This window comes from Cebidichthys violaceus, unplaced genomic scaffold, assembly GCF_023349555.1.
Source record: "Cebidichthys violaceus isolate CVI_PGR_0920_01 unplaced genomic scaffold, fCebVio1.0.p SCAF_78, whole genome shotgun sequence".
NCBI classification, from domain to species: domain Eukaryota; kingdom Metazoa; phylum Chordata; class Actinopteri; order Perciformes; family Stichaeidae; genus Cebidichthys; species Cebidichthys violaceus.
In genome coordinates, this window is record NW_027176962.1 from 629,304 (window position 1) to 642,500 (window position 13,197).

The 13,197-nt window shown below is 45.7% G+C and overlaps 2 protein-coding genes across 6 annotated transcripts in view; one reads left to right on the forward strand and one right to left on the reverse strand.

The window, feature by feature from the left end:
• Positions 1-1,110: 1,110 nt before the first annotated feature.
• On the reverse strand, positions 1,111-9,455 carry ttbk2b (tau tubulin kinase 2b). Of its 2 annotated transcripts, none has more exons than XM_068737328.1 (15): positions 8,966-9,455; positions 8,366-8,488; positions 8,093-8,240; positions 7,742-7,815; positions 7,512-7,652; positions 7,302-7,406; positions 6,738-6,803; positions 6,543-6,635; positions 6,324-6,449; positions 6,073-6,230; positions 5,621-5,810; positions 5,080-5,294; positions 4,497-4,962; positions 3,075-3,775; positions 1,111-2,328 (listed from the first exon to the last, which is right to left on the reverse strand). In XM_068737328.1, the coding sequence occupies exons 2-15, from the start codon at positions 8,432-8,434 to the stop codon at positions 1,974-1,976; spliced, it is 2,907 nt and encodes a 968-aa protein (XP_068593429.1). In that variant the 5' UTR covers positions 8,435-8,488; positions 8,966-9,455; the 3' UTR covers positions 1,111-1,973. The 2 variants fall into 2 exon arrangements, with proteins under 2 accessions (XP_068593429.1, XP_068593428.1); XM_068737327.1 differs by having other exon boundaries at positions 1,111-2,331.
• A 1,925-nt stretch (positions 9,456-11,380) lies between these two features.
• The window catches only part of mideasa (mitotic deacetylase associated SANT domain protein a), a 10,458-nt gene continuing 8,641 nt past the window's right edge, over positions 11,381-13,197 (forward strand). For 3 of the 4 annotated variants that reach the window (XM_068737315.1, XM_068737317.1, XM_068737316.1), the window contains exons 1-2: positions 11,381-11,469; positions 11,959-13,197. The exon at positions 11,959-13,197 is cut by the window's right edge and continues 510 nt beyond it. In XM_068737315.1, coding sequence (XP_068593416.1) covers positions 12,217-13,197 — 981 coding nt within the window. In that variant the 5' untranslated portion in view covers positions 11,381-11,469; positions 11,959-12,216. The remainder of the gene's footprint in view (positions 11,470-11,958) is intronic. The other variant, XM_068737318.1, reaches the window with a different exon arrangement.

Below are 13,197 nucleotides of genomic sequence, written 5' to 3' on the forward strand. Positions count from 1 at the left end.
CCAAAAAAGCTATAATTTGTAAAAAAAAAAAAAAAAAATGTAAACAAATTACTTATTTACTTTATTTATCAGCACATGTGGTTCAAAGTTATTTATTTTGCCAAATAGCAAAAATATTATGGCTCATATTCACCAAACAGTTTGGAGAGTTTCAATTATGTTCACCATATGGTCTAGAATTAACTGTCGAACATTAATTTGTAAGATAACAGACAGGAAGCCTCATTAAGTGCTCAGATAAAAATACAATTTCAAACATTTCCAAAACAGCTGATTAAACTCCCAAGTTCCAGAACGGCTACTGAGTGAAACATTTAGTGAGATTGTTTGTGTTAATTAAGTTGCTTGTTATATGTTCAACATCTGGCCGTTTGTTGTAATTTCAGTTTCTTGTGTAGCAGTCGAGATTCATCACCGACCTGCATCTTGTATGTAATGCGTCAACTTGATGACGTGCACAACCACTGGTGAAGCCGGTGGATGTTTTGGGGGGAAAAAAAGTTTTCAAGACTGGAGTCTGTTTAGCAAGAAAGCCCAAAAGGACGATTCATCTTTTGAGAGTTTTTCAGATTCAATCTGTCTTTGTCTACGCGTCGTGTAACTTCCTGTCAATTGCTGCTGTTAAATGTAAACAGTGACCACCAACAGATGGAGGAGCCTTCGTTTCTCTGTTGTCATCTGGGACTCCCACCATTCAGCCGCCACCTCGTCAGCAGTCTCTCTCCTGCTTACGGGGACGTCTGCCTCAAACGGCTGCTTCAACAGAATCTGACAAGTGATTGTTCTCGGCGGGCGTTTTGCAACTTGAGCATGAAAACGTTACTTTATCTTTCGAGCAAGTTTAGTCAATACGAAACAAATTCCATTCAATTGTGTCGAGGCGACGACCGAAAAATCTCAAGAGACAGAAAAGATTAAACTCCACGGTTTGAAGTAGTGAGAAACTTTAGTTGCACTGACCCTTTATTCACAACGTAAACAGTCTATGCTGTAACCAGGAATTCATCGTTTGTTTTGTTTTTTAAAGATCTGGCACTTATTGAATCTACTTATTTTAATATATATTTTGAATTGTGCTGAAAATTAAAATGCAACAACAACCAGACATGATCAGGTTCCACTTTTGTCAGTTTTCTCCCTTTACCATTTACTTGATGTAAGAAAAATAAAAAAAAAATAAAAATTGCACATCGATGCTGGTCTATATGATGATGTATTTCAATCAGAAGCAGTTCAATAAAAATACGTCTTAGCGGATTGTACAAATGAACACAAATAAAAAATAATTTGCAATGATACCCATGCACTTTTACAATACTTAAGTATGAGTGCACTTACATGTACATTCTAATATGCGGATGCCTTTTTTTTGCATGACAAATATTTCCGAGCAAAGTAAAAACACATTACACTGTGATATGCCAAATGAGCAATTCATTGTCACATAGAATAATTAATCTAGCTGTTTTACAGGAGTGAGGTCAACATGGGGCACCGTGCCCCCGGTTCTGTACATGAATGCTGACGTTAGTATACTGCTTGTGTTCTTTACTCTTAAGTGTTCTTAATGTGGGTACATGGTTTCTATTAGTGTTCAATATTGTCCTCATGGTGCATATCTACAATAAGCATCTTTTTTTTTTTTTACATCCCTCGGGTATTTAACATCGTCTTTTTGGTCTCATATTAGGCCTTTATGGAGATTTAAGAGAGGGGTGAAATGAGAGGTAAGAGTTGGCAATCTTCAGGTTTTCTCAACCCTTTTCGTTTCAACTGCAGGTATCAAGCCACATTGTCAAGTATTTTGAGAGACATCCATCAAATGAATAAATAAATAAATACAATTTATACATTTTACATTACATACAGTACATTCCCTTGAGTAAATACCGTATTTACACATGCTATCAGCGATTGAATGTGAAGCAATCTCTCGCTGAGTCCGGGTGAGTCACTTGTGTGCCAGATAAAAGTCATCGGCTCACTTTGCCGGAGCCTCTACCCTCGTGGGTCAGACCCCTTCCCCTGGAGCCGGGGCCCCACTGAGCCGGCCCTCCGGACCTGTCGTGTGGGTGAGCGTGCCGAGGAGGAGGAGGAGGGGAGCCGGAGAAGCTAGACGGAGAGCGGCTGCGTCCCTGCAGAGCCCCGACCTCCCGGAGCTCGTGGCGGGAGGGGGAGGAGCTAAGCGAGCGCTGCAGGGAGGAGGAGGAGCTTCGAGGGCGAGGAGGGGGGCTGAAGAGCATCCCGCTCCGGTCCTGCATCAGCTGAGTCAGACTGGCCAGGAAGTCTGCGTCACTAGTGCTGCTGGCACGCACTCTTAACCGCCGTCTTCTGGGGAAAAGAACACAGGACAATGTGATCACAACGCCTTCTGGATTATTCCTCCTCCTCAAATCTCTCTGAAGACAAATGAAAGTTATAATCCTTCAAATTCACATGAAATCAACCCACATTTTTTTATATTTTTTTTCAGCCATTGGCCTTTAATATATTCACATTCTTGTAGTTTTCATTGCTAGTAGCTGAGTCCGCCGTTCCTGCACTGGATTCTAATTGCATATGGGATTCACAGGAAACGATGCAGCATTTGCATTTTGATCTCGTTGAGAACAGCCTGACTGTTTAACGGTTCACTCTCCTAACGCCGCATAAGAGCGCGCTAAGCTACTGCCAAAGCAGACCGAACGGTTCCTACTGCTGCTTATTCACATTAAAACATTCAACACAAAACATATAAAAAAAAAAAAAAAAAAGATAACTGTAATATTCTGCATTTTTTTTGACAGCAGAATCTAGCCATAGAGACCATGTTTAAATTACGTTTACTGAGGTAATAAGTAGGGTCATTTTCTCATACGCTTCTATACAATCTGGCTTCTTTTTGCAACCAGGAGTCGCCCCCTGCTGGCTATTAGAGAGAACGCAAATTTAAAGCCCTTCCCACATTGGCTTCACCTTTCAGACCCCAAAAAAAAACGCCCGATCAAGAGCTGTAATCCAAAGGATTATAGCTTTGAATATTTACCACCAAACAAAAAGTGACAACTGAATTGGTAATGTAGATCATTGCATACCTGTTGTCCACACACGGGCGGATGGGTGGTTTCCCGGGCGGTGGTCGAGGCAGAAACCTGCTGGTGAGCAGCTCGGGTACAAAGGTGGCGCTCACCGGACGTGGGATCTTACTTCTACTACCGGATGAGGAGGACAGGGAGAGAGGGTCTTCTCCTACACAGTCAGACCTGGAGCCTCGCTCCGAGAGGAGCCTGTCTCTCAGCAGAGCACAAGGCAGGTTGTCACAGGACAGAGATGGAGAGGGGGAGTGGGTGGGGGAGCCCGGGACCGGACTGCTCCAGCGATGGCGCCTCTCCATGTTGAGGTCCCTGCTCGGAGAGTCCAGGGGGTTGTTCGGGTCTCGTACTGGGATTCGGCTCAATCTTGGGGACGAGGGAGAGTCTCTTTGCCTGAGCAGCGCCGGCGGTGGAGAGGAGGAGACGGTGACGGTGCTCTCCAGAGCGCCTCCTGCCGTGTCAGCTTGGGGCTGCTGATTCGGCTCCGAGGAGCGATCGGGCAGACCGGAATCGCTCTCTGGGTCTCTGTCGTTGGTCAGGTGAGCGGCGTGGCCTTTGGCTGAGCTTGGCACTGGAGCTAAGTCCAACCTCCCTCCATTTTTCAAGATGTCCTCTGGGAGTTTTTCAGATTTATCAGATGGAGCCTCGAGAGGTATCGCATCGCTCCTCTCCTGTACAGGGGACTGTGGGGCACAGCTGGAAGACTGAGGAGATTTAGACGATGGTTAGAGGGCGTGACCGTGAAAAGGTTTAACACAAATATTCTAAATAATATACATCAGTTCGAAGTATTTCTAAGTCGTAGAGTTGCTCAGAATCCTGAAAAGTTTGGACGTCAACATTTCCATGACAATGGAGCACAATTTGAAGCTGCATTAGCGCTGTGTCGGCAGAATGGGAAGAACAGGGGGAAAACCCAACTTATTCCAACTTGGTAATGTTCCCGCATTACTCCACGCTGGTTAGCCATAGTTAGCCGTTATGCTAACCTTGTAGTCACACCAGATAACAGCCTACATTAGCTACTTTTGTTGCATTACGTATTTTGGAGCAGTTCGTCGCCAGGTGAGAATAGATACAAACAAACCTGAACTGATTCTATTAGTCTCACTATTGGCATTATCTACCATACCCAAGCTGCAATACTCATATTGTATACTGTTGTACTTACTTATCTATATGTCAATGACATCTTTTCTTATTTATGGTCCACACAACATGTGGGTTACATATTTTATGCACTGCATTATTTTATATTGCAACTGCAATAACTGTTTTGTTTATTTTAATTTGAGATGTTGGTGTTTTTAAATCGAGTCTCTCTGTATAGATTCCTGTGTTCGCTATACAGACAATGACAAACTTGATTAAGTTTCACGATGGTACTTTTAGTTCATGCACAAATAAATGCTTGGTCGCCCCTACCTGGTCCATCTGGGGTCTTCCCATGATCACAGAGGGCATTTGTCCCAGCATCCCCGGCAGTCTCCTGTGGCCCAGTAACCACGTGCCGGGCATGGACATCTGCGACAGAACAGGGCTGCTCGGCACCACCGCGGGCTGGCCGTCCTGTGGCTCGGAGGTCTGGTTTTCAGCCTCGGCGGGCGTGTGTGTCACGGGCTTGTCCTCGTGCGGGGCCTCGCCTGGAGGCTTGGTGGCTCCAGAGCCGCTGCCTTGCTCTAGCTCCAACATCACCCACTCCTGAGAGTCTCCCTCTTGGGGCACAGGGCTGAGGTTCACGGCCACGAAGCCACTGCTTGCTGCGCCCTCTTCGTGGTCGGGGGTCGCTGTGCCAGAGTGTTCCTCGTTGCAGGAAGACCGCTGTCCGTGTCCCCTCTCAGGAATGGATTTCTCCCCGACTTGAGAGAGGATAGGGCGCTGTTTGCCCAAGCTGAAACAAGATATTTTAAGTGTAATGGTGAGTTCCAGTCGGTTTTTCCAAAACATACACATTTTTCGAGCTCTTACAACCGCATGTTTTGAAATTTGATGCGTATCGAGTACTAACTAGGCCTCGAGGAAGCGTTCGATGGTGGGCTTGGGTTCAGGTGCGAGCCTCTTTTCAAACGCCAAGCTCTGACTGTGTCTCATCCTCCGGAGGAGTGGCGCAGCGCGCTCCAGGAACATCGTCTCGGATCGCACCCGTCTAGGAGAACTCTGCATGGAGCCGGTGTTGGGGCTCTGGTTCCCCTGGTTCTGACTGTGCTCATCTTCACTCACCACCTGGGAACAAGGAAATATTGCATTTGTATCCCCAGAAAGAAGCTGTAGCATGACATCCATGTCTTTATATGGGGAGGCAGGCAGTCAGAAGTGGGTTTCTACACAAGCCCAGGAGAGGCAGACGTAGTAATAGAGGTTGGCGGGATCATTATTATTATCATATTTTAGGGTAAAGTCAGTGTCGTCTTGGGGAGCGTTTTTGTGCGTGACATGCACTGCAGTGCAGATAAACAGTGCATCTCAATGCACAGGAAGAAAAGCAGTTACATAAGAGCACCGATATAGCAGTAGGTAAGGACATTTACAGGAAACCACATTGCCCTGACCTTCCTGATCATCGGCTGGACATGTTTATGGTTGCGGTTGCGGTCCATCTCTTCCCATACATCTGCACCGGGGGTGGTGGGCGTGGGGATCGGGGGGCAGTTGTCGGCATCGCTGAGGCGCTCCCCTTGCAGGACATCCTCCGTGTTCTCCCTCTGCAGCTCGCCTGGCAGCACTGAAGCATTGGCCATGCTGTGGAGGAGAGGGAAGGTCACCCTGCAGCTCATTGCCACAGCACAATTTAGAGCAGCGCCTTTTTTTTCCGAGGGATCTCCGACTGTGCAGAATTGGAGTCTAAAAAAAAAAAAGCTGCAGCTATACATTTCACCACATATCCAACAGAGTGTGAAGGAAGTTTCAATAGCACGAGTTGAACTACGACGACGGAAACCAATTATTAGAAATAAAAAGGCTATAGATCAATAGCGATAGAGCTTTCTTTAGCTTGGAATACCCCATGTACGCCGGTGTGAGGCGAGTGAGCTGCTGAGCGGTGGTCGTTGCGGCGGTGATGGTCAGCATATCCTCCGAATCACATTTCTCCCAGTCATAAGGGTCATTCTCCAGCACGCTGTGGCTCTTCATCGCACTTTCAAACACTGACATCAGGAGCTGCCGCAGAGAAATACGCAAGCGTCAGCATTTCTGACAGCCCAAAAAAAAAAACGGTGTGTGCAATATATGCCAAGCAAGAGATAGGCCCACCTGATAGTCTGGCTTAGTGAAGTAGTCCAAGATCAAGATGTGGTCCAGGAAAGTACTGAACTCGGTGGGAAGATGCTTAAGCATGAGTCGGTGGTCATACGTCTCTTTCAGGTTTCCTACTTGTTCCTGAGAGCAGAGAGGGGTGAAATAAGAATTCTTAAGGGAAAACACATAGTGTGAATTATAAATCTATGCCGTCTAATACAGAGAGGCACATACTTTGTCTTTGATTTTCCTCCAGGGCAGCTGACCAACCGTGAACTCAACCAGCATGTAGAAGAGGGACCACAGGTCGTCGTGACGACCCATCTCCTACAAATTGGAACACACAAGAGATTGTGAGAATCTTAAAAAGGCCAAATTAAATGTGAATAGCATATATATATATACTGCATGCGTCTGGTTCGTGCTCACCTTATTCTTATGAGCGTTGACTGAAGCATATCGCACAGTTCCTCTGAAGCCCGCCACAGGACGAGGCTGAAAGAGAATACAATACAATGAAACAATAATATGGAAAACAACAAATAACACGAGTTTATTGGTACTAAATAACATACTGAGGTGTTTATAAATACTGTGTCGAAGGCAACTGGATTTACTGTTAATCTTAAACGACATCTCCCAGTCCCGAGCATTTAAACCTTAAATGAAAAGTTTAAGTGGAAAGTTGTCGCGTGAATTCAATTCTCTTATGGTGTGAAACGTGTACATTGTGTGCTTTTAACTCTGTGTTTCTATATATCCTATCAGCAGGATGACGCCCTAGTGCTGTAAGAGGAAGTTATATCATAGAGTACATCTAATTTGTATTTATTTCAGGACACTTTTCTGGGTTAACATGCTAGACCAAACCTCTGATCGGTTGACAGAGTAAGCTATTCTCTGACAATAAGTAACTTGTGGGACCTTTGATTAAAAAAAAAAAAAAAAAAAAGCCAAAACATGTCTTCAAGGAAGTTTACACAGAGCACTTACTGGACGGACTTCCTGGCTGGAGTTGGTAAACTGACGGGCCAAGCCGAAATCAAGCATATAGCAGCATCTGCAGGTACTGGCTAGTCTTCCCATCGCAAAGTTAGACTGTAGTTTTACCAAGACAGACAAAGACAAAGCACGGTCTAGTGAAACCGACTGTCACACAAAAATAAAATCGACAAAACCATCAAGAGTTTCAGGTCAACTTACAGGTTTAATGTCTCGGTGCAGGAAGCCTACAGAGTGGATGCTTTCAATGGCCTCTAAGATCTGCTTGCCGAGTCTTAGAGTTGTGGAAATGGAAAAGGTGCCGCGGGCCATGGTTCTACGCAAATCTGCCAGATTCCTCCCCTTAAAACAGAATCAGTGTTCAGCATGTCGGAATTCATGACGCGGTGATTGGGTGTCAGCAACGAACAAAATACTTGACCAAATCCTACCTGGAGTTCCATCACCACATAGTTGAAGCGATCATTTCGCCCACAGCCCACAAAGCGACAGACGTGGTCTTTGCCTGTTAAAGAAATATGAATCGTTGCAACAGAATTGCATTTTTGCTAGATGACAAATTGTGTCCCGTGTTTACTTCCTGTCAGCTGACATCATTCATTTAGGACACACCTTTCTATCTATATAAGGCCGTCATCTACTAACGCAATTGACAAAATGCCTAACCATCTTTGGCGTTACCGCTAACGGGGGGGGGGGGGGGGGGGGGGGGGGGGGGGGGGAACTGTGCTACTTTGTAATTCTCTAGGAAAAGTCTGTGACAGGAGGATAGCATCACTCACCCTGGAGCTTCTTCAGCACAGCCACCTCCATCTTCAGCACCTGTTTGGGCTGTTGAGCAGACTCCACCTTTAAGGCAACGGTGGCCTGGCTCAACTGATCCAAAACCTCGTAGATCTCCCCAAACCCGCCTCCTCCTATCTTCCTCGTCTGGAAAGAAAGGGAGCATTCATTGTCAACCCAAAGTGTCGTTATGGAGGAATCACTGCTCTTCATTGGGCCATCTGTTTTTTTTGGGGGGGGTTTTTAAAACGTGATTTTGTGACTTCTCTTACCACTTTCCATCTGTCTCTGACCACGTCTGCCACTGACAGGATGTCTGTGTGCTCTCCAGCCCCACTCATCCTGAGTGCTCTCAGCTACAGCCTGCACCTGGCATCAGTGACGCAAGCCTCTCACTAAAAAACAGGGAACAGATTTTTAAAATTCAGGTCCATTTTCTCTCTTTGGAAAATAAATAAATAAATAAAAAAAATCACTGCACTCTGCACGCTAACTGAGGCGTGCACAAAAGACAGCAGGATGAAGAAGCATCACTTGTTCACGTGTCACTGTGCCTGACAGAAACAAGGAGCAGAATGCCATTTAAACGGCTACATGGGTTAAGCTAACCTTACACCGCAACGTCTTAAATAATGACACAAGACGTATCATGTGCTAAATGGTCACGCAAAGATAGCAAGTTAGCATTGTTTGACTCGAACAACACACGACCAGCACTAGTCACAAACGGGCATAACCCGGGTTTCTGAGAGATTAGCCTTTAGAGGGCTAATCCTGCTATGTAACGTCGGTGGTCCTGTAAACAAGCTAACTAGCATGCACACTAAACATGACCGTTAACGTTAGATAGCGAGCCTCTCTTGACCTCGTACCTCGCTCCGTTGCAGCATTGCGATCCAAGTTAAAATCCAAACAGCCCCCGTGATGTTCCCATTGTGGTTGTTCGCTAGCAAGGTCATTCCCGGCAGTTGTTTATTTTAGAAATGAGATAATAGTGGTGATGGACCATAGCTGACGTTAGCTACAGTTAGCCAGCTAGCCTGCTAATGGATGAGGAGTGAGGAGTGATGCCCCGTGCTCTGCCTCACGGCGGCGGCGGTGACGTCACAGCTCTAGTCTCCTGATTGATCCGCAAACTCCATAAAAAAAACCCCTCCTCACTGCATCCCCGAGATACTGAACCACTGCACGTAACGCGAAGCACAGTCAACAGTGATGTGGTCCAAACTGCGCAAAGGTTCAGTGGACGGCGCACTGCATCACCGGCACTGTTGGGTCACCGTTCAAACTGATCACTTCGTCGTTGTCGAACAATAAATCATATATTGTAGAAAGGGCGTTGCAGGGATTTCTGGTGCTCCTGATGAAATATTGATAACCCTCCACCCCCCCACCCCCCCGTATGCCTCCCCATCACCACTGGCCAACAGTGGTGAAAGAAGTACTCAGACCTTCTGAGGTAAGCAAAAAGTGACAGTACTACCGCGTATTAATACTCTGTTACAGGTCAACACCACGCATTAAAGAGTTGACTTAAGTACCAAAGTATTAGCATCAAAATATACTTTCAAAATAATGTATATTATTGAGTTTTAATTATTGATGCAGCAATTTGTACATTACGTAATGTTGCAGCTGGTAAAGGTGGATTTATTGCATACTGTACTCAGCTTGTGAAATCAATAAAGTACATCATAATTTATTTATGATTATAATTTGTATTATTAATCTGAATATGCATTTGAACTAAAAGTATCAAATATATGTATAGGAGTAAAATATGTCCTGGAGGATAAATACAATATCTCGCATAACAAGTTAGTTACTTTCCACCACCGCCCAAGTACACACGTCATTTTTTAGTTCACATAAAACGGATCATTTTACACCTCTAAACATTGGAATGAAGTTCATTCAAGTTCTTCACAGAAGTTTGACAACAACTTGCAATTCTTATTGAGGCCTTGTTCACATGATAGCACTGTGTGGAAAAAGGCTGCCCCACACTAACTTACATGGAACATGGGAGCAGGAAAATAAGTTGAATTTGGCTCAACTTTGTTGCAACTAACTGCAAAGTCATCTGGCAAAGTCATATGTGCTGCACTGGCCGATCAAATACAAAACATTCCAGCTAAATCATCTTGTCATAGCTCCAGACCTGTGCTCATTCCCATCCCCTGCACACTGAGATACGAGCCGTCCCAATGCCCCCTTGGAGGTTGCAGTCTGATGAGGCAGCGAAGCGATCCTGACATGACACTTTCCTCCCGTCAGCTGTGCCTTGAAATTTTATCCAGAGAGAAACCAGGCACAGAGCTGACAGGCCTCAGCTCTGGCTGTGCTTATGCAAAGAAAATACATGTTTTGACGGATGTTTTCCATTGCCAAAGCAAATATTTTACTTTTCAAAATGTGAATTTCTTTAATTTTATATATATATATATATATATATATATATATATATATATATATATATATATATATATATATATATATATATATATATATATATATTGAATATATAACTATTTGCTATGGAGATGTAATGACCACAAATTAGAATGTCAATATATAAACATCTCTGTAAAGAGTATTTACATGTGAAATATATTTATTAAATATATATATATATATATATATTTTAAATAGTCCTCATAATCATAATGACCACCGTGGACACACACGGTCATGTTTAAAACCACAACAACAAACGGTTTCGGTGGGCTGAGTTGAGACTCCGCTTTCCGGGCAGCCCTGACAACAAAAACAAACGTACACGGATACAGCGATGGGCGTGGCCAGACGATCGGATTGGATAACAGGATGTGAGTTGCGCTGTTTTGGGGTGAGGCGGTGCGTTCTGGGGGTGCACAACTTTCTGCATGTTTGCGCAGTTTCGCAGCGGTTTCATATATCCCGGAAAAACCGAAACACAACGTTTGAATTCGCGTGGCTCACCAGCGAACGTGTTCAAATCAGCGGAAATACCGGAGCAGGCCGCAGCACGGCACCGTTTCCACACTTTTTTTTCGCCGTCTCGCGTGTGGTTTACTCGCTGATGTGGGGAGAAAGTTGTGGACATTTTTTTTTTTCTTCCTAAGGTGCACGGTCTTACGGATACAGTGTGCAACATTGCAACTACAGCGTTCACGAGCCTCTCCGGCCTGTCCCGATTTTGGATTATGTGTTCGTGGGATTGTAAACACGCCTGTTCGCCATATTGTGCGCTGTGAAAAACTCCGAGGGAAAGTTGTCCGAGTTATGACATTTGCTGCGCACAATCCCTTCATGGAGCTGCATGCAGTCGACTTTGATCGGAACCAAAGTGACTCCATGGAGCTGGCCATGGAGAGCTCCGTGCACCATTGATAAGGTAGCCGATCTAACCTACACTGTTGTTTTAACTAACGCTCACTATTCCGCTGTCATTGCCTAACATTACTCAGCTCTCCAAGCGCTTCCTTATTGCTGATGTTTAACATAACATCACAGGCTTTCGCTAGGGCGATTGCACGAGCCCCTTCGTTTCCTGTATTTCTTGTTATGCCAAATGGCAGCTACACTGTAAGCGCCTCCTCGCTGCTGTTGGCCGCCGCTTCAAAACTTCTTCAGCTCATAACGTCCCGTCTGCATGCACTCGGACGTAAACATCGACTTATAGGTTTCGCTCTTCCAGCGCTTGCATCGACAGACATACTCTTGAGTGATTTTTCACTTTACTGACTTGAGCGACTTGCTCGTGTAGGCCTCGATTTCCTCTTTGCTGCATACGAGTGAAAGGCGACTGAAAAAAAGAAAAGAAAAAAGAAATGTGAGTACTCAGAGAAAAAGAAAGTGTCTAACCACTCCTTTCTCTCACAAGGTCCGGCACCATAAAGAGGATGAGAAGAAAGGACAGCAAACCTCAGATTTGATTCTGGAAGGAGGTTGCATGCTTCCCCCCCCCCCCCCACCCTGCACTTTCCTTTGGGATTTACATTTCCTCCCAAATACCTCCTGTACACACAATTGAACAAATATACAACCACAGGCATTGAAAGCACACTACAGAGGCCGTGACATTTTGCACGCTCACAGATCAAGATTGAGAGTTCTGACTCCAACATTACCGTGTGTTACTATGAGTCTCCCTTCTCAAGTGAATACTGACAAGAGCGGCAAGCATCGGGCTGCAGCCATGAAAGAGCCCGTGCAACATTCAGGGGAGGTTTATTATGGTATGGGACCTCCGGCGTTAGAGTCGAACCACAGTGACTCTGCTAGCAGTTCTGGCGTTTACAACCCCGAGAAAGGGCCTCAAAGTCTACCGCACTATCAACAGGCTGCTCCAGTAAAGTGGATGCACCAGGACTCCGCGCAGGCCCCCGGCTGGTCTCAGGACGCTCCTGTTCAAGCCTGGGGGCAGAACTTTGGCCCCTATATGAGTGGAGTGAATGTCAGGGGTCAAATGGCGTTCCACAAAGGAGTCCATGAGGGTGTAGCTCTGCCAATCGGGGGAGAAAATCAACTGCCGGGACCGGTTGAGGTTTACAGAGATGCCACCCAGGCTCAAACTCAGGGGAGGGGGCTGGAGTGGGAGCAGCACGCTGCGGCTGCGGCTGCAATGCACCAGGCTCAGCTGCAGGCGTATCAAAACGCCCACAAAGGCGTGGAGCTTCAGGGTCAGCCCCATGTACCCTCTCACACTTTGCAGGGGCCCATGCTGCAGCCCTTCCAGACGACATTTAGGCCCAGCAAGCAACAGTTTTCATCAGGTTATTACTCTGTTTTTCCAGGCAACAAGGGAATGCCGAGTCTGGCGTACGGCGAGCAACCTAAAACTCAACAGCAGCTGCTACACCAGATGCAGCAGCAGCAGCAACAAATGCATCACCATCACCAGCAGCAGCATCAACAACAACAACAACAACAGCAGCAGCAACAGCAGTTGCAGCAGCAGCATCACCTTCAGTTGCAACAGCGGCAACATTTGCAGCAGCACCAAATCCAACAGCATCAAATGCAACAACAGCAACAACTGCAGCAAATGCAGCAACAATATCACCAGCAACAGATACAGGAGCGACAGCAACAAATGCAGCAAATGCAGCAGCAGCAGCAG

Bases quoted from the DNA above. Each gene is read 5' to 3' on its own strand.
- ttbk2b (XM_068737327.1), bottom strand. From the start codon at position 8,434: ATGAGTGGGGCTGGAGAGCACACAGACATCCTGTCAGTGGCAGACGTG. The intron at 5,295-5,620 runs GTCAGGGCAATG...CCTTGTTCCCAG, and splicing joins TCCAGCCGATGATCAGGAAG to GTGGTGAGTGAAGATGAGCA. The intron at 4,963-5,079 runs GTTAGTACTCGA...ATCTTGTTTCAG, and splicing joins GAACGCTTCCTCGAGGCCTA to CTTGGGCAAACAGCGCCCTA.